General features: G+C 35.7%; 1 protein-coding gene across 4 annotated transcripts in view; it reads right to left on the bottom strand.

The window, feature by feature from the left end:
* The window catches only part of PIK3C2G (phosphatidylinositol-4-phosphate 3-kinase catalytic subunit type 2 gamma), a 355,657-nt gene that overhangs the window by 19,616 nt on the left and 314,273 nt on the right, over positions 1 to 21,768 (bottom strand). For all 4 annotated transcript variants that reach the window (XM_045463665.1, XM_045463664.1, XM_045463668.1 and 1 more), the window contains one exon: positions 9,526 to 9,620. In XM_045463665.1, coding sequence (XP_045319621.1) covers positions 9,526 to 9,620 — 95 coding nt within the window. The remainder of the gene's footprint in view (positions 1 to 9,525; positions 9,621 to 21,768) is intronic.

Raw genomic sequence — 21,768 nt, 5'->3', positions numbered from 1 at the left:
CCTGGACTTCCACAAAGGCTCTTTTATCTGTGGAATGTTCTCTAAGACAGTGGTTTCTAGGAGCTCCCTGACTATAGCTAAGAGGGGCTGGAAGCAGTTCATGAGCTACTGCAACGTCATCAGCAGGGACTGAGGACTGAGTGTCTATTATCTGACGTATGGGTGCCTGGATCCCTTGGTGTATGGTGTTAGATCTCATAGCTCTCACAAACATAACTTTTGTCTGTAAATGGATGCTGAATTTTTGTTGTTGGGTGAGAGATGTCTTTTGCATGATGCTAATGTGACTCTTAAGTTGATTACAGAAAAGCCAGGAAGAAAGCAGATTAAGAGGACCAATGTCAGGACTCTAGCTTATGTTTTGTTTGTTTGTTTGTTTGTTTCAGTTAGAATGAAGAATTGAGGGAGATTTGGATAAAGAATAGCAATTAGGGTATAAGCTTGTCAGTAAAGAACAGAGAGTGATTAAATAAAATTTGTATAATGTGGTGACCTGTACATTGATGGTTATGTCAGCTGGAGATATGGTTAAGTGTCCAGAGTTGTTGAGTATTTAGAGAAATAATCCTCAGCAGGAAATCACTTTATTTTTTGAATTTTTAAAATTTTAATAATACATTTATTTAATTAATATATATATGTAATATAATCATTTGAACATGTAATCTACATAAAAATTGAAATTTATTTATTTTCAGGAATAGAATTTAGTGATTAATCACTTACATATAACACCCACTGCTTATCCCAACAAGTGTCATCCTTAATGCCCCTTACCCCTTTAGCTCTTACCCCCACCAACACCCCACCAGCGATCCTCAATACATTCTCTGTGTTTAAGCCTCTTATGGTTTGTCTCCCTCTCTATTTTTATACTGAAATCACTTCATTTTTAAGTGAGACAGACTATTTAGGTCAAATATTTGTCACCTGACTATTCTTAAGTTTAGTATTAAGTATTATAGATAGCAGAATTCACAGAGAAAAGCTATTCATTTATGAATGTAGCTTAAATTTAACTGCTCTGCATTGTGACTATTTTTCACAGTGGTATACACTTAAATGAATATTCACTTATTTAACAAACATGTATTAAGGGCATATTATTGTGTTAGGCATTGCAGAGTATACAAAATATATTTCCCCCAGTTTCTTCCAATAAGTATATTGTCAATACAATTGAAACTACAGGATAAACCAAAATGATAAAGGTTTTAAGAAATGAGATAAGGCAGTGAATATCAAATGGGTGGTGTAAACAGTAAGTGTAAGGAGATCAAAGGAGAGAAGGATTACCAGGAACAAGAGTGATCTGGGAGATTCAGAAAGGATGAGAGGTTTGAGGTGAGCCTGGATGTTAGAAGGTAAATAGAAGGGAAGAGGAAGTATGATATACTTTGCTAGAATGACTGGAGTGTGTTTGATAAACAATGAGTAAACCATCTAGAATATAATACATGTTTTCTGTTGGGGAGGGTGGATATAAAGGCAGGTAGAGCTAATTTGTGTAGTACCTTAAATATTAGGCTAAGGAATTTGAGATTTACCAAGATTCTGTTAGCATTTTTTATTGATATGTTAAAAATAGAATTTTAGGATGTTTTATGCAGAATGGATTAAGAAAGTAGAACACAAGGACAGGAATATCATAACAATCAAAATAGTCCATAAGTGAACTAATAGAGACTATAGAATAGGATTTTGGCAAAAATAAAAGTAACAGTAAACTAAAAGGATTTTCTGATGATTATATATAGCAGTACTGGAATAAGTTAAAATATGGAAAATAAATTATAAGGAAATTTTGACCAGGGGTTACTTGAGGTTGGTGCAACAATTTTTTTAAATAAGCAGTCAAGAGTGAGAGTTGATTTCAGTGAAAAGTAGAGACCTATAATTTAGCACTGTTGAGTTTCAGGAGATGGCAAGATATCAGAGTGCAAATGTCCATCAGGCAGTTGAAAATATGTAAATTGGGTTCAGAGATATATTTAAAGTAGAGATATAAATTTAGGAGTAATTCACATAATCTTCAAAGCCTCAAGACTGGATGGAATTTTTTTAGGAAATCAATTTGAAGAGTTAAAGCCATGAATACTGGAAAATCTTCACATTTAAGGGTTAAAGGTGAAGCCAGCATTTATTAAGCCACTACGTACATTAGTTTAAATTTGTAAATGCTGGGGTGTCCGGATGGCTCAGTTGGTTAAGTGTCCAACTTCCACTCAGGTCATGATCTCATTGTTTATGAGTTTGAGCCCTGCGTCGGGGTCTGTGCTGACAGCTCAGAGCCTGAAGCCTGCTTTGGATTCTGTCTCTCTCTCTCTCTCTGCCCCTCCACCACTCATGCACACACATATACACACATACTCTGTCAAATATAAATGAACGAAAAAGAATTAAAAATATAGAAATACATTTGTAAATGCTAAGGAAACCTCAGAAAGAGTGCTGTCAAATAAGTGTAGAGAATATATGGACAGTGAAGTTTCACTTTGTGAACAGTAAAGTTCACAAAGGAAGGACTAGTTAAAAATATTGATGATGGAAAGAGATGAGTTATTATTAGCATATTATTTATCATAGGTTTAAGAACAGTTTATGGTTTTTTTCATTAAGAAGTAATTGGTAGGGGCGCCTGGGTGGCGCAGTCGGTTAAGCGTCCGACTTCAGCCAGGTCACGATCTCGCGGTCCGTGAGTTCGAGCCCCGCATCGGGCTCTGGGCTGACGGCTCAGAGCCTGGAGCCTGTTTCCGATTCTGTGTCTCCCTCGCTCTCTGCCCCTCCCCCGTTCATGCTCTGTCTCTCTCTCTGTCCCAAAAATAAATAAAACGTTGAAAAAAAAAATTAAAAAAAAAAAAAAAGAAGTAATTGGTAATCTTCGAGGGTCAGTGATTACTAACCCTGAAAAATCATGGAACAATGAAATATCTCTATCTGGGCCAGCTCCTCTCCACTATCCACTGCTTTGCCTCATATTCTTTGAAATGGGAGATCAATGTCATAATGGGTCAGCTCTAGAAGAGTAATTTTTTATTAATGAAATATAAGCCAAATACAATCAATGGGATAATTATTATTAGAAAATTATCCTTTATCAAGAAATTGACATTTATTTAGATTGAAGTGCATTTAGGATAGAACAATGACATATCTCTTTCAAAAATCTAGATTAAAAATATTGAATTGGGTTAGTCAGAGGAGTTATCCAAGTTATTTTTAAAAGGATATACAAGGGGCGCCTGGGTGGCTCAGTAGGTTGAGCATCCAACTTCGGCTCAGGTCATGATCTTGTGGTTTGTGAGTTCAAGTCCTGTGTGGGTCTCTGTGCTGACAGCTCAGAGTCTAGAGCCTGTATCAGATTCTGTGTCTGTGTCTCCCTCTCTCTTCCCCTCCCCTGCTTGCACTGTCTGTCTCTCTCTCAAAAATATATAAACATTAAAAAAAATAAATAAAAAATAAAGGATACACAGAACATTGTTATCTTTGTATGTCAAACATTGTCATCACCTGTACTTTATTTTCACAACCCTCTTTTGTCAACTTTACTAAATCTAAGTGTTGTATCTTCTACACCAACAGGCCCTTCAATTTGTTTGGTACCAAGTACAGAACTGGAATTGTATGTAGAGTGCCATTTTGATGTGTAATTAACCATTTGAGTGGTTCATGGACTACTTGTCCATGGAAGATATGGAAGAATTGTATGATCTATGAGGCCAGGAGAATATATATTTTAAAAATAAGAACTTCCGAACTTCCAAGCTACACATACACATTAAAAATGTAAGAAAAATTTTAAATAGAAAATAAAATGCAATAAAATGTGTGTGTGTGTGTGTATTTAGCCTGGGGTTCTTACTGATGTGTTTAGTCTATTTCTTTCTCTCCTGTTATTTTTTTTATATTAATTTCAGTGCATTAAAGGCCCAATGTGTATGTGTTTTGAAATCTAGTATCCGACGTCTAATGTTTAAGCAAATCCAACAATAAAAGGGACACATTTAAATCTTCTATATTTTTTATATTTTGTCTTACAGCTAAATTTGGGCTAATAATAATAGGAAAGGAAAGAGAAAGTAAAATAAAGGAAAAGAGAATAAAGGGAGAAAGTGAGGAGAAGAGGAAGAAAAGAAATGAGAACAAAGTTTTATCCTTCTGCTTTTGAAGCAAATTCTTTTATTCTTGGAGAACTAGATATGGTGAGAAGACAAGTTTAGGGCTATAAATGATGAGGTCAAGGTTTTACGCCAGTATTGCCTCTCTAGATACATCTGTCTTCTCATATAATGAGACAAGTCCCATCATTTCTGTTCCTTCATCCCTTCTGAGCATATGGCTAGGAGATCTAATACCATAAATATTCACAGCAAGATGAAACAGAACTTTTAATTAATTACTATACAAGTTGCTTATTGAATAATAAGGCTACAGAAGTCTTTTTTTTATTGAAGTATAGTTGGATCACAGTGTTACATTAGTTTCAGGTGTACAACATAGTGATTCAACAAGTCTATATGTTACACTATGCTCACCACAAGTGTGACTACCATCTGTCACCATACAATGTTATTACAATTACAATACCATTGGCTATATTCTCTATGCTATACCTTTTATTCTCAGGACTTATTCATTCTGTAATTGGGAGCCTGTATCTCCTACTTCCCTTCACTCACTTTGTCCATCCTCCTACTCTCCTCCCTTCTGGCAACAATATAGTTTGTTCTCTATATGTATGGGCCTCTTTCTGCTTTTGTTTATTTGTTTTGTTTTTAGATTCCACATATAAGTAAAATCATATACTATTTGTCTTTCTCTGGCTGACTTATTTCACTCAGCATTATACCCTCTAGGTCTATCCATGTTGTCACAAATGACAAGATCTCATCCTTTTAAAATGACAGAGATAGAGACAGAGATAGAGATCAAGATAGAGACTGAGATGGAGATAGAGATGATAGAGATAGAGACAGAGATATACCACATATTCTTTATCCACTCATCTGTCAAGGGACACATGAGTAGTGTCCATATCTTGGCTACTATAAATAATGTCACAAATATAGGGGTGCATATATCTTTTCCAGTTAGGGTTTTCACCTTCTTTTGGTAAATATCCAGTAGTGAAATTACTGGAAAATATGGTATTTCTGTTCTTAGTTTTTGGAGGAACCTCCACACTGTTTTCCACAGGAGCTGCACTGATTTACATTCCCATCAACAACAACATACAAGGGTTCCCTTTTCTCCACATCATCATCAACACTCGTTATTTTTCATCTTTCCTCCTGTTTTCATATCACAACTATTCTGCCCTATTTTGTGTCTTATTAAAGGATTAAACAGCATTCCATCTGAGATGTGTCCTGCTTTCCCTGATATTACTTGCACCTCATTTGAAATCATATCATTTTGCTATAGTGTAAGAGTCTTTGAGAGTGTGAGCACATTCAATATCAGAAGAGAGTCTGGAATCTTTATTGATTACTTTTAGAGCCTACTAGAATGCACATATTCTGGAGCAAGTAAATGAAAACAGTCTGGAAATGACGCAGACTAGGGGAATTCATGAGACCAGGAGAGACACTGCAGACATTGCAATTCATAGAGAGACATGTATAGAGAGACATGAAGATATCAGTGGAAAAGAGCATTTTATAGTGGGCTACTTGGGAAAATGCTAGAAAGATTTTTAAAAATGTTTTAAATTCAAATGATTTTTATATATGTCTCTGTTATATAAACTGAAACATTATTTTTAAAAGTCTTTGCCAACCTTCCAAATAACTGCATTACTTTGTCAGTCTCTGTTCACTAGAATAAATCACATTGGGCTGCTTTAAAAGGGAAAAAAATTAGCAAATTTTGTTTTAGCTTGTGAATTCACAGGAGGGACGTAATTCTTAGAGCAAAGCTTCAAAGATTTAATATAAGATAAACAATTCTTTTCATCAAACTTAATATTAAATATAACAGCGCTGCAGGCAGAATAATTCATTTTAACATTAAAATAAAATGAAGCACGACTTCTTCAGTCTGATTACTTTGGCATGTGAAAATACTAAAGGCTCAGAAACTAAATAACAATTAGTTAAAAATTGAAATAAGCAAAGAAAGTATGTTGAGAATTTATAGATAGATTTTCCTATCATCTATATTATAGTGTTATCTCTGTCCTCAGATAAGCAGAAGAAATAAAAGAGTCATTTAAAAGTAGCTCTGAAAAATGCAAGGCATGAGAACTTTGTTTTGATGGTTTTTGGTCGGTGAACAAGATCGTAATTCTTAGTTGTTTATATCAGAAATAATTTGACATTCTTTTATTTAACAAAGTATTCATTGAGCATCTACTATGTACTTGACACTGTTTTAGCCCTTGGAGTAATAGCAGTGATATAGGGCCGTGGAGACAAAAAGTTAGAAAAGGAAGTTTGGAAGTGGCAACAGGTAGTGGTTTTGCAGCTTTACATATGGGAGTCAAAGAGGACCTCACTGAAAAGGTGGCAGTAAGACTTAGTCCTTCAGGATATGTGAGACTGAGCCATGAACCTAGGAAAAAACATTCCAGATGACATGAATAACAGGTACAAATGTCCTGGGGCAGAAACATGCTTATCATATTTAAGGAACAGGAAGGAAGACACTGAGGCTGGAGTGGAGTGATTGAGGAAGTCTGTCGAGATGAGGTTGGAGAGATCAAGGAGGCCAGATCAGTAGTAGGGCTTCATAGATCATTAATAAGTACTATGCCTTTCATTATAAGTGATACGAGTGAGACCTTACCCTCAGAAGGATATGAGAGAAGAATGACAAGATCTGACTTTTATTATCAAAGGAATATTCTGGCTCCTAGGTTAGGAAAAGATTAGGAAGAAATACAAGTAGAAGCAGGGAGACCCATTAAGAGACCACAGCAGTGGGGCGCCTGGGTGGCTTAGTTGGGTAAGTGTCCTACTTCAGCCTAGGTCATGATCTCACCATTCCCAAGTTCGAGCCCTGCATCAGGCTCTGTGCCGACAGCTCAGAGCCTGGAGACTGTTGCAGATTCTGGGTCTCCCTCTCTCTCTCTGCCCCTCCCCCACTTGAACTCTGTCTCTTGCTCTCAAAAATAAATAAACGTTAAAAAAGTTAAAAAGAGAGACTACAGCAGTGATTTAGGTGGGAGATGATGGTGGCTTGAACCATTTATGGTAGCAGTGAAGGGCAAAGGAGTGCAATTCTGGATTTGTTTGGAAAGCAGAGCTGACAGAATTTGCAGATAAATTGGTTGTAGTTTGTGAGAAATGTCAAAATGACACCAGGGACTTTGAGTAAATAGTAGGATAAAGTTTCTATTTCCTGTTATGGGAAAGTTTGCAAAAGGAGCAATAATCAGGAGGCAATAATCAGAAGTTTGATTTGGTGTATCTTAAGTTTGCAATGCCTATTCAATTTCTACTAGAGTTGTTGAGCAGTTAGTTATACATAAGCCTCTGGATTTCAGGAACAGTTCCAAGATGAGTTATAAATATGGAAGAGAAAGACATGTAAATGATATTTAACATCACAGGGCTGGAAGTAGAAAAGAGAAGAGGTGTAGGAATGAATTTCAGGGCAATGCTAAGGGATCGGGGAGAAGAGACAAACCAGCAGGTAGACTGAGAAGTCAGATTGCAAGAAGTATTATTTCATTCTTAATAACTTTCTTTCTGAGGACATTGGCATAGGCTCTAGGGGCCCTAGATGGCTTTTTACTCCTTATAGGATGCACCTGGTCATTTGCCATGTACCTATCACTTGACCTCAATCTTTAATTCTAGCTGTTGCTCACTTTCTCCCCTCCCTTCATGCCTGCATCACATTCGTTTTGAATATTCTTATTGTTAGTGTAACTTCATCTCACTATAAAATGCATTTTTGAAAACTGTCAAAAGTAATTTGGATATTTATCCGGTGAATAAAATGGGTGACCAAATTGGTTAATACTGCTTTTGATCAAATATTAGGCATGACTACTGAGTAATATCACTAAGTTTACTGTGTGGTTTATAGGCCAGATCTAAAAGCAATGCCAATAGGCGTGTTCTAAAACGTTTTGAGCAATGACATTATTGGAATAAATATATAATTTCCAGGAGGACTATTTTCAGTTAACAGTCATATAGCGTATACATATGTAAGTGCTCTTAACTTGATTAACACCATTTCTTAACATTCTCTTACTTCATCACATATATTTATATAGATGCTTAAAGTCTATGAACATGCATATAGCCATAAACAGTGCCTAATTGAATCTTCATTTCCCAGACTAAGAATTTCTTAAAAAACTCCTATTCTCATTTAAGATGATTATCTGATCAAAAGCAATTGAAAATAATTATTTTAATGACTAAAGTTCTACAGAAACACATCTAATAATATTTGCCCAGCTGTTACAAAAATTGCTGATTACAAAACCACAGACTTACAAACAAGCATCCTTGGATAGCTGGCTAATTCTAAGTTTGTAAAGGATGTATCCCCTGCAAATTATGCCAACTATTTGTTCACTGAACAGACATTTGTTAAATTCTAGTATGTTCCAGATCACATCACAATGAAGAGTTTGCTCTTTTAAGTCTTTCCAAGCACATCCTGAGAGATTTATATGCATAAGGGATAGAGCCAAAATAGGGCTACTGACTTTCTCTATAGTCTCCTAGCGAGTTTTACCATATGAAGGACCTGCTTTGAGTAGACTAGAGGAAGACTGGAGAAGTGGCAAGGCTTAGAGTTACCTCCTTCTGGTTACTGCACCCAGACTCAGACCATGAATCAATTACACTGTGACGCAGAATGCTCTCTCCCTTACTCAATGTCAATGGTCCAATTGCTATTCATACCTCTGACTTGACCCATCTTCAGAGAGGAATAGGGTATAATGGAATAGCTTGCAGTTGTTTTTAGAGGTAACTACCATTGTTGTCCTATGTTCTGGTATATAAAGATGGGTTTCCTGTCCTCAAAATAATATTATGTTTTGAGGGGAAAGATAGATCTCTGAGTAATTACATCAGAACATAATAACTGTTTGGGGGGTATAAACTCAATGTACTCAATGGGCATCTGGGGAGAAAGCCTTAGAGTTGCTGGCTTCACAGAGAAAGTGTTGGCATTATTCAAAGAGATGAGTTAATCTTCCACTAAGCTCAGCAAGATGAGATAGATGTAAATTCTTGGGACCTAGCTTTTTTCCCTTTGGACCTTAATGCTCTAGCTATTCCTGCATTTTCAAACCTTTTTGCGAGATTTGACCTAACACTTCATTGTGAGTAAAGTCTAATTTTCATTCTAGGACTTGGCCTGTGAAATATTTTATAGTCTTTACCCTAGGGATCGCAATCATACAGAGGCAGAACATTGTAATTGGCCTACTGTTCCTCACTTAAACTTGGTGGCTGGCCCCATTCCTCTTACTAATGTTGACATTAATTGCCTGAGGGAGGCAAGTGATTTTTAAATGTAGGTTTACATGTTTCTCATTAGAAATAATAAACTTACAATGTTTTTCATGTGTTTCACTAGTATGGTCAGCTTCGCATCCTCATGTGATATCACTAACTGCACCTTAGGCGTCTTGTCAGGAAACTTCTCACCTGATAAAGCAATAGAATTTCAGTGGGTTAAATTGGAAGCGGTTCATCACAGGATAAATTAGACATTTAAAGAGTAAAATAGGACCAATGAACAATGTGCAAAAGAAACACTTTTCAGATCATGTAGAAAACATAATACTCTTTCGGAAACTGAGTTGGTTGAAGATGGGATTTTTGTCTAATCATCCTGAACCCTCTCTTTCTTCTTATATTTTGTATTTTTGATTGATTTTGTGTTTGTTTTGATTATTTTCCCAATTATTTAAATTTGAAAACTTAGTGCCATTTTTGGCTCCAAATTTCTCAATGTTCAGTACAGTAAGGGTAAGTATTAGAGAGCATGAAAGTGTTGACTTTAAAAGTCAGTAAGCCTGGGGTTCAGGTCCCAGGACTATACTCAAGACTGTGTTATAATAACTAAGTTAATTAACTTCCTTAAAGTGGAGATAATGGTTACCTACTTCAGAATAGTTGAGATGATTAGCTGAGAAATTCAAAAGTTTTCACAATGTAATCTCTCAATAAATGTTTGCAATTAGTAAGTCTTCTCCACATATTTGCATTCATTTCTTCCTGTCTAGTTCAATAGCTCCTAGTTCAGACTTATACGAATATCTTGTCTGAACTACTAGAACATTCTCTTCCCCTCTCGTAGAACTCAAATCTATTTGGACACAATCACCAGTGTAATTTTCCTATGGCAACTTCTATAAAATTACTGTTTTTTGTTGTTGCTTATTTATTTTTGAGAGACAGAGAGTGGGGGAGGGGGCAAAGATAGAGGGGACAGAGGATCCGAAGGCACTCCTGTGTTAACAGCAGCAGGCCAATGCGGTGCTTGAACTCACGAACTAGAGATCATGACCTGAGCCAAAGTTGCATGCTCAACCAACTGAGCCACCCACGTGCCCCTATAAAATTACTCTTTTAATCAAAGTACTCTTCATAGATTGCCAGTGCCTGTGAAAAAAAATCTGAATTTCTCAGACTTATATTTTTGCTTCCTATTGTATTGAATATTTCTGTTTTTTTATTTCCCACTGTCTTTATTCCATACTGTAGTCTGTATGTTCAGTTCTACAAACATGCTCTGCTATATTATTCTCTTTATATGAAATGAACTCTTCTACCATTTTTGGCTATTGAACTTTTATCTTTCTACAAGGACTAATTAAAATGCAAAATAGTTTCTGTGGTCATCTCTCTCTGAACTCCCCTAACACAGCCCTTATCACTTAATATTTGTATCGTAATTATTATCTTACATGCCTCAATTTGTTTCGTGGACTATAATCTCCCCCAAGGGTGACTCTTTCTCCTATATCCTCAAGAGATGTATAAATCAGTGTTGCTCCATAATGTCACACTAAATTTTTATTTAATAACAAAAGTAGTCTTATTTTTTTTTCGAGTTATATCATTCCATCAATAAAATGAAGGCTCTCATTTTTTAATTAAAAATTTCTGGTTTATGGCCCAAAGATTAAGCATAATTTTCAGTGTCTCTGATATTTCCATTGCTAATCTCTGGTTGTATATTCTCTGAGGGAAGTTAGAGAGAAGTTTATTAATAACAAGAAATTTGGCAGCATTCTGCTGTGGGCTCATTGTGGTCCACATTGTTTTCTGAGAGCCAGTTTAAGCTCTGTAATCCTCTCTAACCTTTGAAAATTAAACTTGACTGGTATGTTTCCTTTTCCAAAGATTTTTACATGTTTATGAGAGTAGTTTACACATTGTACGTTGGTAATTTTTTTTAAGTTTGTTTATTGATTTTGAGAGAGAGAGAGGGAGAGAGAGAGTCCCAAACAGGCTCTGTGCTGTCAGTGCAGAGCCCTACAGAGGGCTTGATCTCACAAACTGTGGGATCATGACCTGAGCCAAAATCAAGAGTCTTACGCTTAGCCAATGGAGCCACTCAGGTGCCTCTGTATGTAGATAATATTAATTAATTTTATCGTCAATGTGCATTATTGATATTGAAATAATTAAAATTGACATTGTTTCTTACAATTGAAATGGTAATTACATAAAAATAATTAAAATTTTCCTTAAAATATCTTGATTACAATGACTGAGAGACATTATGAGTTAGAGGTACTATGGGATAATTCTGATTGTAGTACTGAGGTAAATGGAATTCATAATAAAAAAATTTAATTGGATTTTTGGTATGAGCATGTTAAAAATGATGATGACTTTTTGATGTACAATGGACATTATTTTTGCATTAAAGTGTGAAAAGATTACTAGCTAGAAACTCAATGCATTTAATCAGAGGACTTTTAGGTTGAAGGTAAGAAATTAGCAAAAATTTATGATTGAGTGTCTAAATAGTAACCATATAACTGTTGTTTGAACTGACTGAAGGTGATATTCCACTCTGAAACTCTTGTGCCAGATCAGTAACCAGATCTATCAATACCTGGCAGAATTCAGAACTCAGTGAAAATTCAGGCCACCAGGAAGTTTTAGTAGTCAGTGTAGTAATAGTAGAGGTACTTAATATTTCTAGAAATCTTACTGTATGCCAAACATTGGCTGAGAGCTTTATGTACATGAACTCACTCATCCTCATAGCAATTCTATAAAATTTGTGTTACCTCTGTTTTACACATGTGGGAACAAAAGCATTTGGTCAGAAGTCATGCAGACAATAAACCATGCAGGGTCAAATGATCTCTAAAGCCTATGTTCTTAAACATTGTGCTGTAAAGGGGAAAACATGGGGGCAATAATCTAAGGGAAAGAAATGAAGAACCCAGAGAGGGAGAATTTTGAGAATAGTTCCATATGGACAAGAAGATGCTGGAATATTTTGACTTTCTGCTTCAAGTTAGTCTGGAGAATCTGATTATACTTAATTTAATCATTTATAATAACCCTAAGAACTAATGGGACACCTGGGTAGCTCAGTCAGGTGTCTTACTCTTGACTCAGGTCATGATTTTGGCTCAGGCCATGATCTCATGGTTGGTGAATTTGAGCCCTGCCTCAGATTCTGTGCCGTGCTGACAGCTTGTCCTTACTCCCTCATGTGCGTGCACTCTTTCTATCTCTTTCTGTTTGATCCTAAGGATGATTGTGTTGAAATGTTTGAATGTATGACACTATAGCAGATAATACAGCACTCATTATGCATCCTGTGTATATTAATGTTAAGAAATAGCATTTCAAAATCTAACATTTTCAGATGATAATATATTCATAATTAAAAAAATAAAAATTTACTTTAAAAGTATACAGCAAAACATCTTCCCCCATTTCTAACACCTATCCACCCAGTTCCTTCGCCATTATTTCATTAGTCTCCCATATGTCCCTCCAGAGGGACATTTCTCCTTCCACAATTTCTCCACATAAGCAAATACGAATAAGTATTTTTATCCACTCCCCCCCTTTTCCACAAAAGGAATAGCATATTTACTATTCTGAACAAAGATCTTGGAGAAATTTTTATAATAACACAGAGTTTATTTATTTTTTAAAATACAGTTTCATACAAGGTCAAATACCATAATTTATTTAACCAGTTCCCTATCGATGGGCATGAGGGCAGTTTCCAATGTTTTCCAGCTGTTACAAACCATGCTGCAATAAATAGTTTTGTATGCATGTCATGTTGTACCTATGCACAAATATTATAGGATAAATTTCCAACAGAATTGCTGGTCAAAGGGTATTAGCCATTTGTAATTTTGATAAATGTTGCCAAATAACCTTCCATGGAGGTTGTAGCAATTTGCATTACCACTAGCAGTGTCTAAGAGTGCCTGCTGATTTGTAACCAAGCTTATTAATTAAATTTTTGAATTTTTGCCAAATCTGATGAGTTAAAAATGGTATCGGTGTAATTTTAATTTGCATTTTTATTACGAGTGAGTTTGAGGACCCTTTCTTTTGCTTAAGAGCCTTTGTATTTTGGGGTGCATACATCTTTTCATATTCTTTCCACAATTTTTTATTTGGTTATTGTCTTTTTCTTACCAATTTTTAGATGGTTATACATTTGACAACCAACTCTGTGATAAATTGCAAATATTTCACCCATTTTGTCATTTATCTTTGAATTTTTTTAAAAGTTTGCTATACGTCCGACTTCAGCTCAGGTCACGATCTCGCGGTCCATGAGTTTGAGCCCCGCGTCGGGCTCTGGGCTGATGGCTCAGAGCCTGGAGCCTGCTTCGGATTCTGTGTTTCCCTCTCTCTCTGTTCCTCCCCCGTTCATGCTCTGTCTCTCTCTGTCTCAAAAATAAATAAAGGTTAAAAAAATTAAAAAAAAAAAAAAAAGAAGAAGAAGAAACCAGAGGGCATCTGGGTGGCTCAGTCAGTTAAACATCTGACTCTTAAAAAAAAAAAAAAAAAAAGTTTGCTATAGTTTTTCTATATCATGCAAAATTATTATGGCTCCTGGATTTGTAGTGTTAACTATACCAGCTCATCCTCAGATTATAAAAGATTCTTCTATGTCTTCTTTGTTATATATATGGTTTTGTTATTTACATTTAAAATCTTTCATCCATTTGGTCTTTAACCTGGCATATGGTCAGAAATATGCTATCTCATCACCATTTATTGAATTTTTCCTTAGTGGTTTGACCACATATTAAATTCCTGGATGTATTTGACTCTATTTATGTACAATCTATTATGTTCTATTTATTCATTCTTTTTAGGCCAACACTACACTGTTTCAATTATCAAGGCTTTGTAATGTGTTTTATAGGGCTAGTATTACCTCTCTGCTTGTGTTCAATTTTCCTGGTCTTTATTTGTTTGTGTTTATGAACTGTAGAATTAACATCTAATTAAAAATAAATCTATTGATATTTAAAAAATTATATTCAGAATTATATCAGAAATATCTGACATAAGATTCATGATGTAGAATCTTCCTATACAAGAGAGCATGCTATTGGGTCTTTCCATTTGTTCAAGACATCTTTGAAATCCCTCATTAATGCTTTAAGGTATTTTTCATTTGCTCTTGCATATTTCCTGTTCAATTTATTCCTAAGTTTTTTTTTTTTTTTTTGGCTGCTATTGTAAATGGGATCTATCTATCTTTCTTTTCTTCTTCTCCTTCCTCCTCCTCCTCCTCCTCTTCTTCTTCTTCTTCTTCTTCTTCTTCTTCTTCTTCTTCTTCGCTGCCTCCTCCTCCTTCTTCTTCTCCTTCTTTTTAAGTTTATATATTTATTTTGAGAGAGAAAGTGCAAGTGGAGGAGGGGCAGATAAAGGGAGAGAAGGAATCCCAAGCAGACTCTGTGCTGTTAGCGCAGATCCAGATGCATGGCTCCATCTCATGAACTGTGAGATCGTGACCTAAGCCGAAATCAACAGTTGGATGTTTAACCAACTGAGCCACCCAGGTACCCCTGGGATTTATCTTCCATGTTTATTTTATCTTTCTCTATACATCAATTTGGTACCTGATACCTTTATTGAATTTTCATCCTTTGTGATAGATTCTTAGTTGATTCTTATTTTTTTAGGTATGTAATCATATTACTGGCAGACATTGTTAGTTTTGTCTTCTCTTTGCCAAACTTTGTTTCTAAGATTTTTTTTCAATTTCATACAATCATTTCACAAATATTTATGGATATCTTACGGACAAGGCACTGTTCTAGACCCTTGGAACAGGTTAGACAAAATTCCTCTCTTGGCATTTCTATAGTAGCCAAGGATATATAAAAAGCAAAACCACACAATAAATAAGTAAAGTTTATTATAAGCTGAATATGACAAATGATAGGAAAAAAAAAACCCAGAACATGATGAAGGCACTGAGGACTAACAGAATAAGAGTCAGTTTGTAATTTTAGATAGGATGATCAGTGTACTTCTCATTGAGAAGGTAAATTAAAAATTTTTTTTAATTTATTATTTTTGAGAGAGAGAAAACGCATGCCTTAGTGGGGAAGAGGTGGGGGGGGGGTTGCAGATAGAGGATCTGAAGTGGGGCTCGAACTCTTGAACCATGAGATCATGACCTGGCTGAAGCCGGACTCTGCTTAACTGACTGAGCTACCCAGGCACCCAGAGAAGGTTAATTTTGAGCAAAGACCTGAAAGAGGTGAAACAGTAAGTTACCTGTTGGTAACCATGATGATCATGGGCATAGTGTCTTATTTTATAGTTTAGTGGAAATGCTTTTCCACTGTTTCCTTGTCATGCCTGATGTGGGCTTTGGATAGCCAAGATAGATACATTTTCTCATGTTAAAGCATTACGCATTTATTTTTATTTGAGTGCTTTGTCAAGAAAGTTTACTGAAATTTATCAAGTGCCTTTTCAAGGTCTACAGAGACAACCATATGATTTTTCTCTTTAAGTCTTTTAAGATGATAACATGTATACTGTATATTACCAATATTGAATCATTGTTGCATTTCTGGTCCTGGTGAATTTCATTCCTTTAGTGTGATGATGGATTATTTTGGCAAATATTTTAGAATTTTCCATTGATACTCAGAAGTGAGATTAGGCTGTGATTCCTTTTTTTGCTGTTCTTGTATTCCTTGAAGCTACTGGCATAAATACTTTATATGCTTCATAAGAATAATATGGAAAAAATTCCTTATTTTTCTCTGCTCTGGAATTGTTTAACAGTGGAATCACCTACTTTTTAAAGGTTTTATAGAATTCCTGTGGAAATCATCTGAACTTGGTAGTGTTCTAAAGTTTGCTTTTTGAAGCTTTTTCTTTTCTCTCAAACTTGATCTTTTCTAGAGCAAGGAAATTGTGTTTTCCTAGAACACTATCTATTTCAGACAGATTTGCAAATTTAGTTTTGTAGACTTGAGCAAAGTAGTCTCCTACTTTTCTTCAGTTTCATCTTTTTCTGTGGTTACTTCTTGATTCTCCTTTTGTATTTTATATATTTGCATTTGCCCCCATTCGTTTTTTTTTTTTTAATTTTTTTTAACGTTTATTTATTTTTGAGACAGAGAGAGACAGAGCATGAACAGGGGAGGGGCAGAGAGAGAGGGAGACACAGAATCGGAAGCAGGCTCCAGGCTCTGAGCCATCAGCCCAGAGCCCGACGCGGGGCTCAAACTCACGGACCGCGAGATCATGACCTGGCTGAAGTCGGACGCTTAACCGACTGCGCCACCCAGGCGCCCTGCCCCCATTCGTTTTAATGTTTATTTGTTTTGGGGAGAGACAGAGACAGAGCATGAGTGGGGGGGGGGGCAGAAAGAGAAAGGGAGATACATAATCAGCACAGAGCCTGACACGGGGCTCGAACACACTAACCGAACCGTGAGATCATGACCTGAGGCGAAGTCGGATGCTTAATGGACTGAGCCACCCAGGCATCCCTGCCCCCAGTCTTTTGATTATATTAGCCATTGGCTTTTTTATTTTATTGTTTACTTTTAAACTTCCAGATTTATTTATTCTGTTTTCTGTGTTCTAACTCATTAATCTCTACTTGACTCTTCATCCATTAATTTTTCTTTTTTGTATTCCTTTGTTTTGTTTTGTGGTCTTATTCCAATTGTCCCAGTTATTGAGCATTGCTTTATCTTTCTCCCATGTTTCTGAGATGTATTGTTATTCTTTAGAAATTTTGCCATTTTGTGCTTTAAGTCCTTTTGGCCCAAGAGTTAAGAGAGGTTTGTTTTCATAAATATCTAAACTTAAGTATCTTTTAGCTTTCTGAATTTTTATTATTTTTTTTTTAATTTTTTTTTTTATTAATTTTTTTTTTCAACGTTTATTTATTTTTGGGACAGAGAGAGACAGAGCATGAACAGGGGAGGGGCAGAGAGAGAGGGAGACACAGAATCGGAAACAGGCTCCAGGCTCCGAGCCATCAACCCAGAGACTGACGCGGGGCTCGAACTCACGGACCGCGAGATCGTGACCTGGCTGAAGTCGGACGCTTAACCGACTGCGCCACCCAGGCGCCCCTAGCTTTCTGAATTTTTAAAATTAATTTCTCACTTTACTTTCTCATGATTAAAAAATATGTCTGTACTATTTCTACTTTTTAGGATTTATTGAAATTTTCTTTGTGGCCTAATATATAATCTATTTTCATGATTTTCAGGATAAAGAGTTTTTATATCAATTACCAATTTTCCTTATTAATTTTATTTAGTGTTCTTTGTGTCTACTTATTTAAAAAATTTTAAATGTTTTTATTTATTTTTGAGAGAGAGAGAGAGAGAGAGAGAGAGAGAGAATGCAAGTGGGGGAGGGCAGACACACAGGGAGACAGAATCTGAAGCAGGCTCCAGCCTGTGAACTGAGAGATCATTACCTGAGCCAAAGTCGGACGCTTAACTGACTGAGTCACCCAGTCGCCCCTGTATCTACTTACTTTTTTCACTCAGTCTTTCATAAATCAAGAGAAGTTAATTAGAATATCCTATTACCAGTCTGTGTATTTTTCCTTGAATGTTCCATAATTTCTGCTGTATATGTGTTGCTGTCATATAGTTGATATGTAGTCATAACCACTCATATCGTTATTGAGAATTGTACTTATGATAGTTTAAAGTTGTATTCTTGTTTAATTCAATGCTTCTTGTCTTAAATGCCACCTTTTCTTTATTAACATCATGGCTTCTGGTCTCCATGTCCTAATGTACCTGTGCTTGGAGTTTAATTTTTAATTTTTAAAAATCATTTTCTCTTAGGTGTGTTTTTACATAAAGTATAGAGTTATGATTTATACTTTTACTCCAACTGGAAATTTTTTCTTATAGATGAGTTTAAGCCCATTTCTACTTATTGATACAATAGATTCATTTTCTGTTACTGTTTTATGTTATTAAAGAAATATAACATTTTTGTTTTTATAATTTTTAAAGAAAATCTTTGGCTATGTAATTTGTTTTTATTTTTATGTACTTGTAATACTTAGAAAACTTTTACTTTTGTTATAGTGGTTACTTTTATTTAGTATTCTTAGACTTTTATTTTTTTTTGACAATATTTGTTTCCTAATAGAGACAGAGATAAAATTAATGTGTATAAAATTTTGCACTTGACTTTCATCTACCACCTAATTATATTCAATGTTATAATCTTTCTCAGTGTTTCCCTAACACTAATATTACATATGCTACAATTATCTTTATCACGTGATTTGTTAGGTTTTAGTGATATCTTTTGATACTCAGCTTTTAGAAATAAAATAATTAGAAAAAGTCTTCTAACTCTCATCTTTTATCTTTTCTTGCCCGCATTAGCCACAAATAAAAGTCTAAAATAATTTTCTAGTTGGAAACATGGTATTTTATGACATAATATAGCAAATGCGTAAAATTTAAAGATTTCAACTTTCAAAAACAACCTAATATAAATATTTATTTCTAAGTAGCCCCAGCCCTCCCTTTCTTGTCCTTCCATCTCATTAAAAGTTACATTGAAAACCTGGGTAACATACTTCAATGTATAGATAATTGACTGAGTTCTGCTAGAGTAAGTAGCTATAACATTAACCAGAGAGACCCTGCCATGGAGACAGTGGCTTCAAGTTCCCTTTTAAATTAATAGCATCTCCAACTGGAGGTTGGTAATGTGAGGTAATGATTGAAAACTCCTGTTTGCAACCATTTGTTATTATCAATGGCATATAAACATGTTTATTAATTCATCCTCTTAACTCTGACAACTGTTGTCTTTGATCATGTTCTACTCCATTACCTATGTTATTGTCACTATACCTTGACAATAAAATCTATCTTCTTCATATCAGTGTTGTGTACTGGTAGAGGATGGATAGATTTATATTTTTGTGGAGGTACTATTTTGCATGGGACCTCTATTAATTTGGGGGAGTATAGAGGATCATGCTATTAGAGAGTTGAAGAGTATACAAGATAAAATGCAGCAACTTTCTGGGTAGTGCTTTGGGTGAGTCTGGTTGAGTCCATATTTAATGTGGTAATTTGCAGAAGATTTCTTTTCTAGGTGCTATTTCAAGAGAATTCTAGTGGTTGGGAAGCAGTGAAGTTCTTGTGCCTGGGCACTGCCATGGGAAGTGGGAAGTGTGGGAGAAGTGGCATGATTTGGGATTTTAGTTTTCTTCTCTTTGTCCCTTTAATAAAAAAGACAAGCTACCTTGGTAGAGAATATAGATGTGTCATACATTGTTCTTTCTGTAATCAATCATTTATTCAGTAATTATTTATGGAGAGTGAATCTATAGTAGACCAGACACTGTGCTAAGCCCTGGGGTTACATTGTGAGCAATATAGACATGGATCATGTCTTCATGAATTTCTAGTCTACAAAGAAGCACACAAAGCCATAATCACCACTGCAATAATTTTGGGGAAAAAAAAGCATTTTAGGAGTAAAGAGCAAAGACAATTGAGATGAGATATGAAGGATGCAAAAAAAAAATGGTGGAGAAGGTAGAAAAAGTCAGAAAAAGTCTGACAAAAAAAAAAAGTCTTTTTTGTCAGAAAAAGTCTGACAAAAAGTCAAGTGGTCCGGGCAGAGAAAGGTCCATCTGTTACATGCTGGTGTGCTTGTCTTAGTTGAGGAACTGGAAAAAGAATCAAGATAGGGAAGGGTCTGATATTAGGGCTAGAAAAGGAAACTGGAGGATGCCAGATTCTGCTGGGATGCCATCATGAGAATTTTGGTCTTTACCCTAAGGGCAGGGGCAACTATATAATTTGTGAGGCTCAGTGATAATGAAAATGCAAAGTGAAAATGCAGGGTCCCTTTTACAAAAATTATTAAGAATTTTGAAATAGTGACAGTAGAGTATTAAACCAAGTGCAGGACCTTTCTAAGCACTGTGCCTAGTGTGACTGCACAAGTCACAAACCCATGAACTTGGCCCTGCCTAAGAGCAATGGGAAGCCAAGCAAAAGTGTGAAGTAGAGAAGAGTATTGATTGGATTGGCACTTTAAAAAACAAATTCTTGGGGCGCCTGGGTGACTCAGTTGGTTAAGCATGGGGCTTTTGATTTTGGTTCAGGTCATGACTTCATGGTTTGTTGAGTTTGAGCTCTGTGTCCAGCCCTGTACTGACAGTGTGGAGTCTACTTGGGATTCTCTCTCTCTCTCTCTCTCTCTCTCTCTTTGCCCCTCTCCCGTGCTCTTTCTCTCTCTCTCTCTTAAAATAAATAAACATTTTAAAAAAAGACAAATTCTGGGGCACCTGGGTGGCTCAGTGGGTTAAGCGTCCGACTTCAGCTCAGGTCATGATCTCGCGCTCTGTGAGTTCCAGCCCCGCATTGGGCTCTGTGCTGATAGCTCAGAGCCTGGAGCCTGCTTCAGATTCTGTGTCTCCCTCTCTCTCTGGCCCTCCCCCGTTCATGCTCTGTCTCTTCCTGTCTCAAAAATAAATAAACGTTAAAAAAAAAGACAAATTCCTTTTTTATTTTTATTGAAAAAAGTTTTTTAATGTTTATTTATTTTTGAGAGAGGGAGACAGAGCATGAGTGGGGGACAGGAGAGAGAGACACACAGAATCCAAAGTAGGCTCCAGGCTCTGAGCTGTTAGCACAGAGCCTGACGCAGGGCTTGAACCCATGAGCTGTGAGATCATGACTTGAGCCCAAGTCAGATGCTTAACCAACTGGGCCACCTAGCCACCCTTGTGTTTTGTTGTTTTGAAACAATAGGCTGTATTTCATATGCAGTCAAATATTGAGAATCAAATCTTTTGTCTATCACCACTCTGCCAAAACAAGTCTTGAGTATTGTATGATGTAGTAAGAAATTAGCAATGAGAAAAAAATCAAACCACTATTTTATTTTTTACAATAATCCTAATTTTTTGTGTGCTTATGTATTTCAAACATCCTATAGAGAAATAATACCTCAGCAAAACTACAAATTTGATAGTGATCCACAGTTTAATTTTTTGATACATAGAGAAACAATTTCCCTTAAGGACTTTTATGACAGAGTAGAGATCAAGCTATTACTCTTTAAAAAGTCTGACAACTATAGAAATCAGCAACCTTATGCTTTTTTTTTTAAATCTCGTTAGTTCAAGTTTATAAATACTAATGGTAAAAGTTATCCCCAGCTAACAATATTTTTGAAAAGAAGATAATTGTTAGATATTTGTGTATCATGACAAGAAAAAAAGGAAATATTTTTTGGGGGGGATGTCATTCTTTAGATACATGCGATTAATTATAAGAAATTACCTTATATTTACTTA

Source organism: Leopardus geoffroyi, chromosome B4, assembly GCF_018350155.1.
Source record: "Leopardus geoffroyi isolate Oge1 chromosome B4, O.geoffroyi_Oge1_pat1.0, whole genome shotgun sequence".
In the NCBI taxonomy this organism is placed as follows: Eukaryota; Metazoa; Chordata; class Mammalia; order Carnivora; family Felidae; genus Leopardus; species Leopardus geoffroyi.
This window is presented reverse-complemented; position numbering and strand designations above follow the sequence as displayed.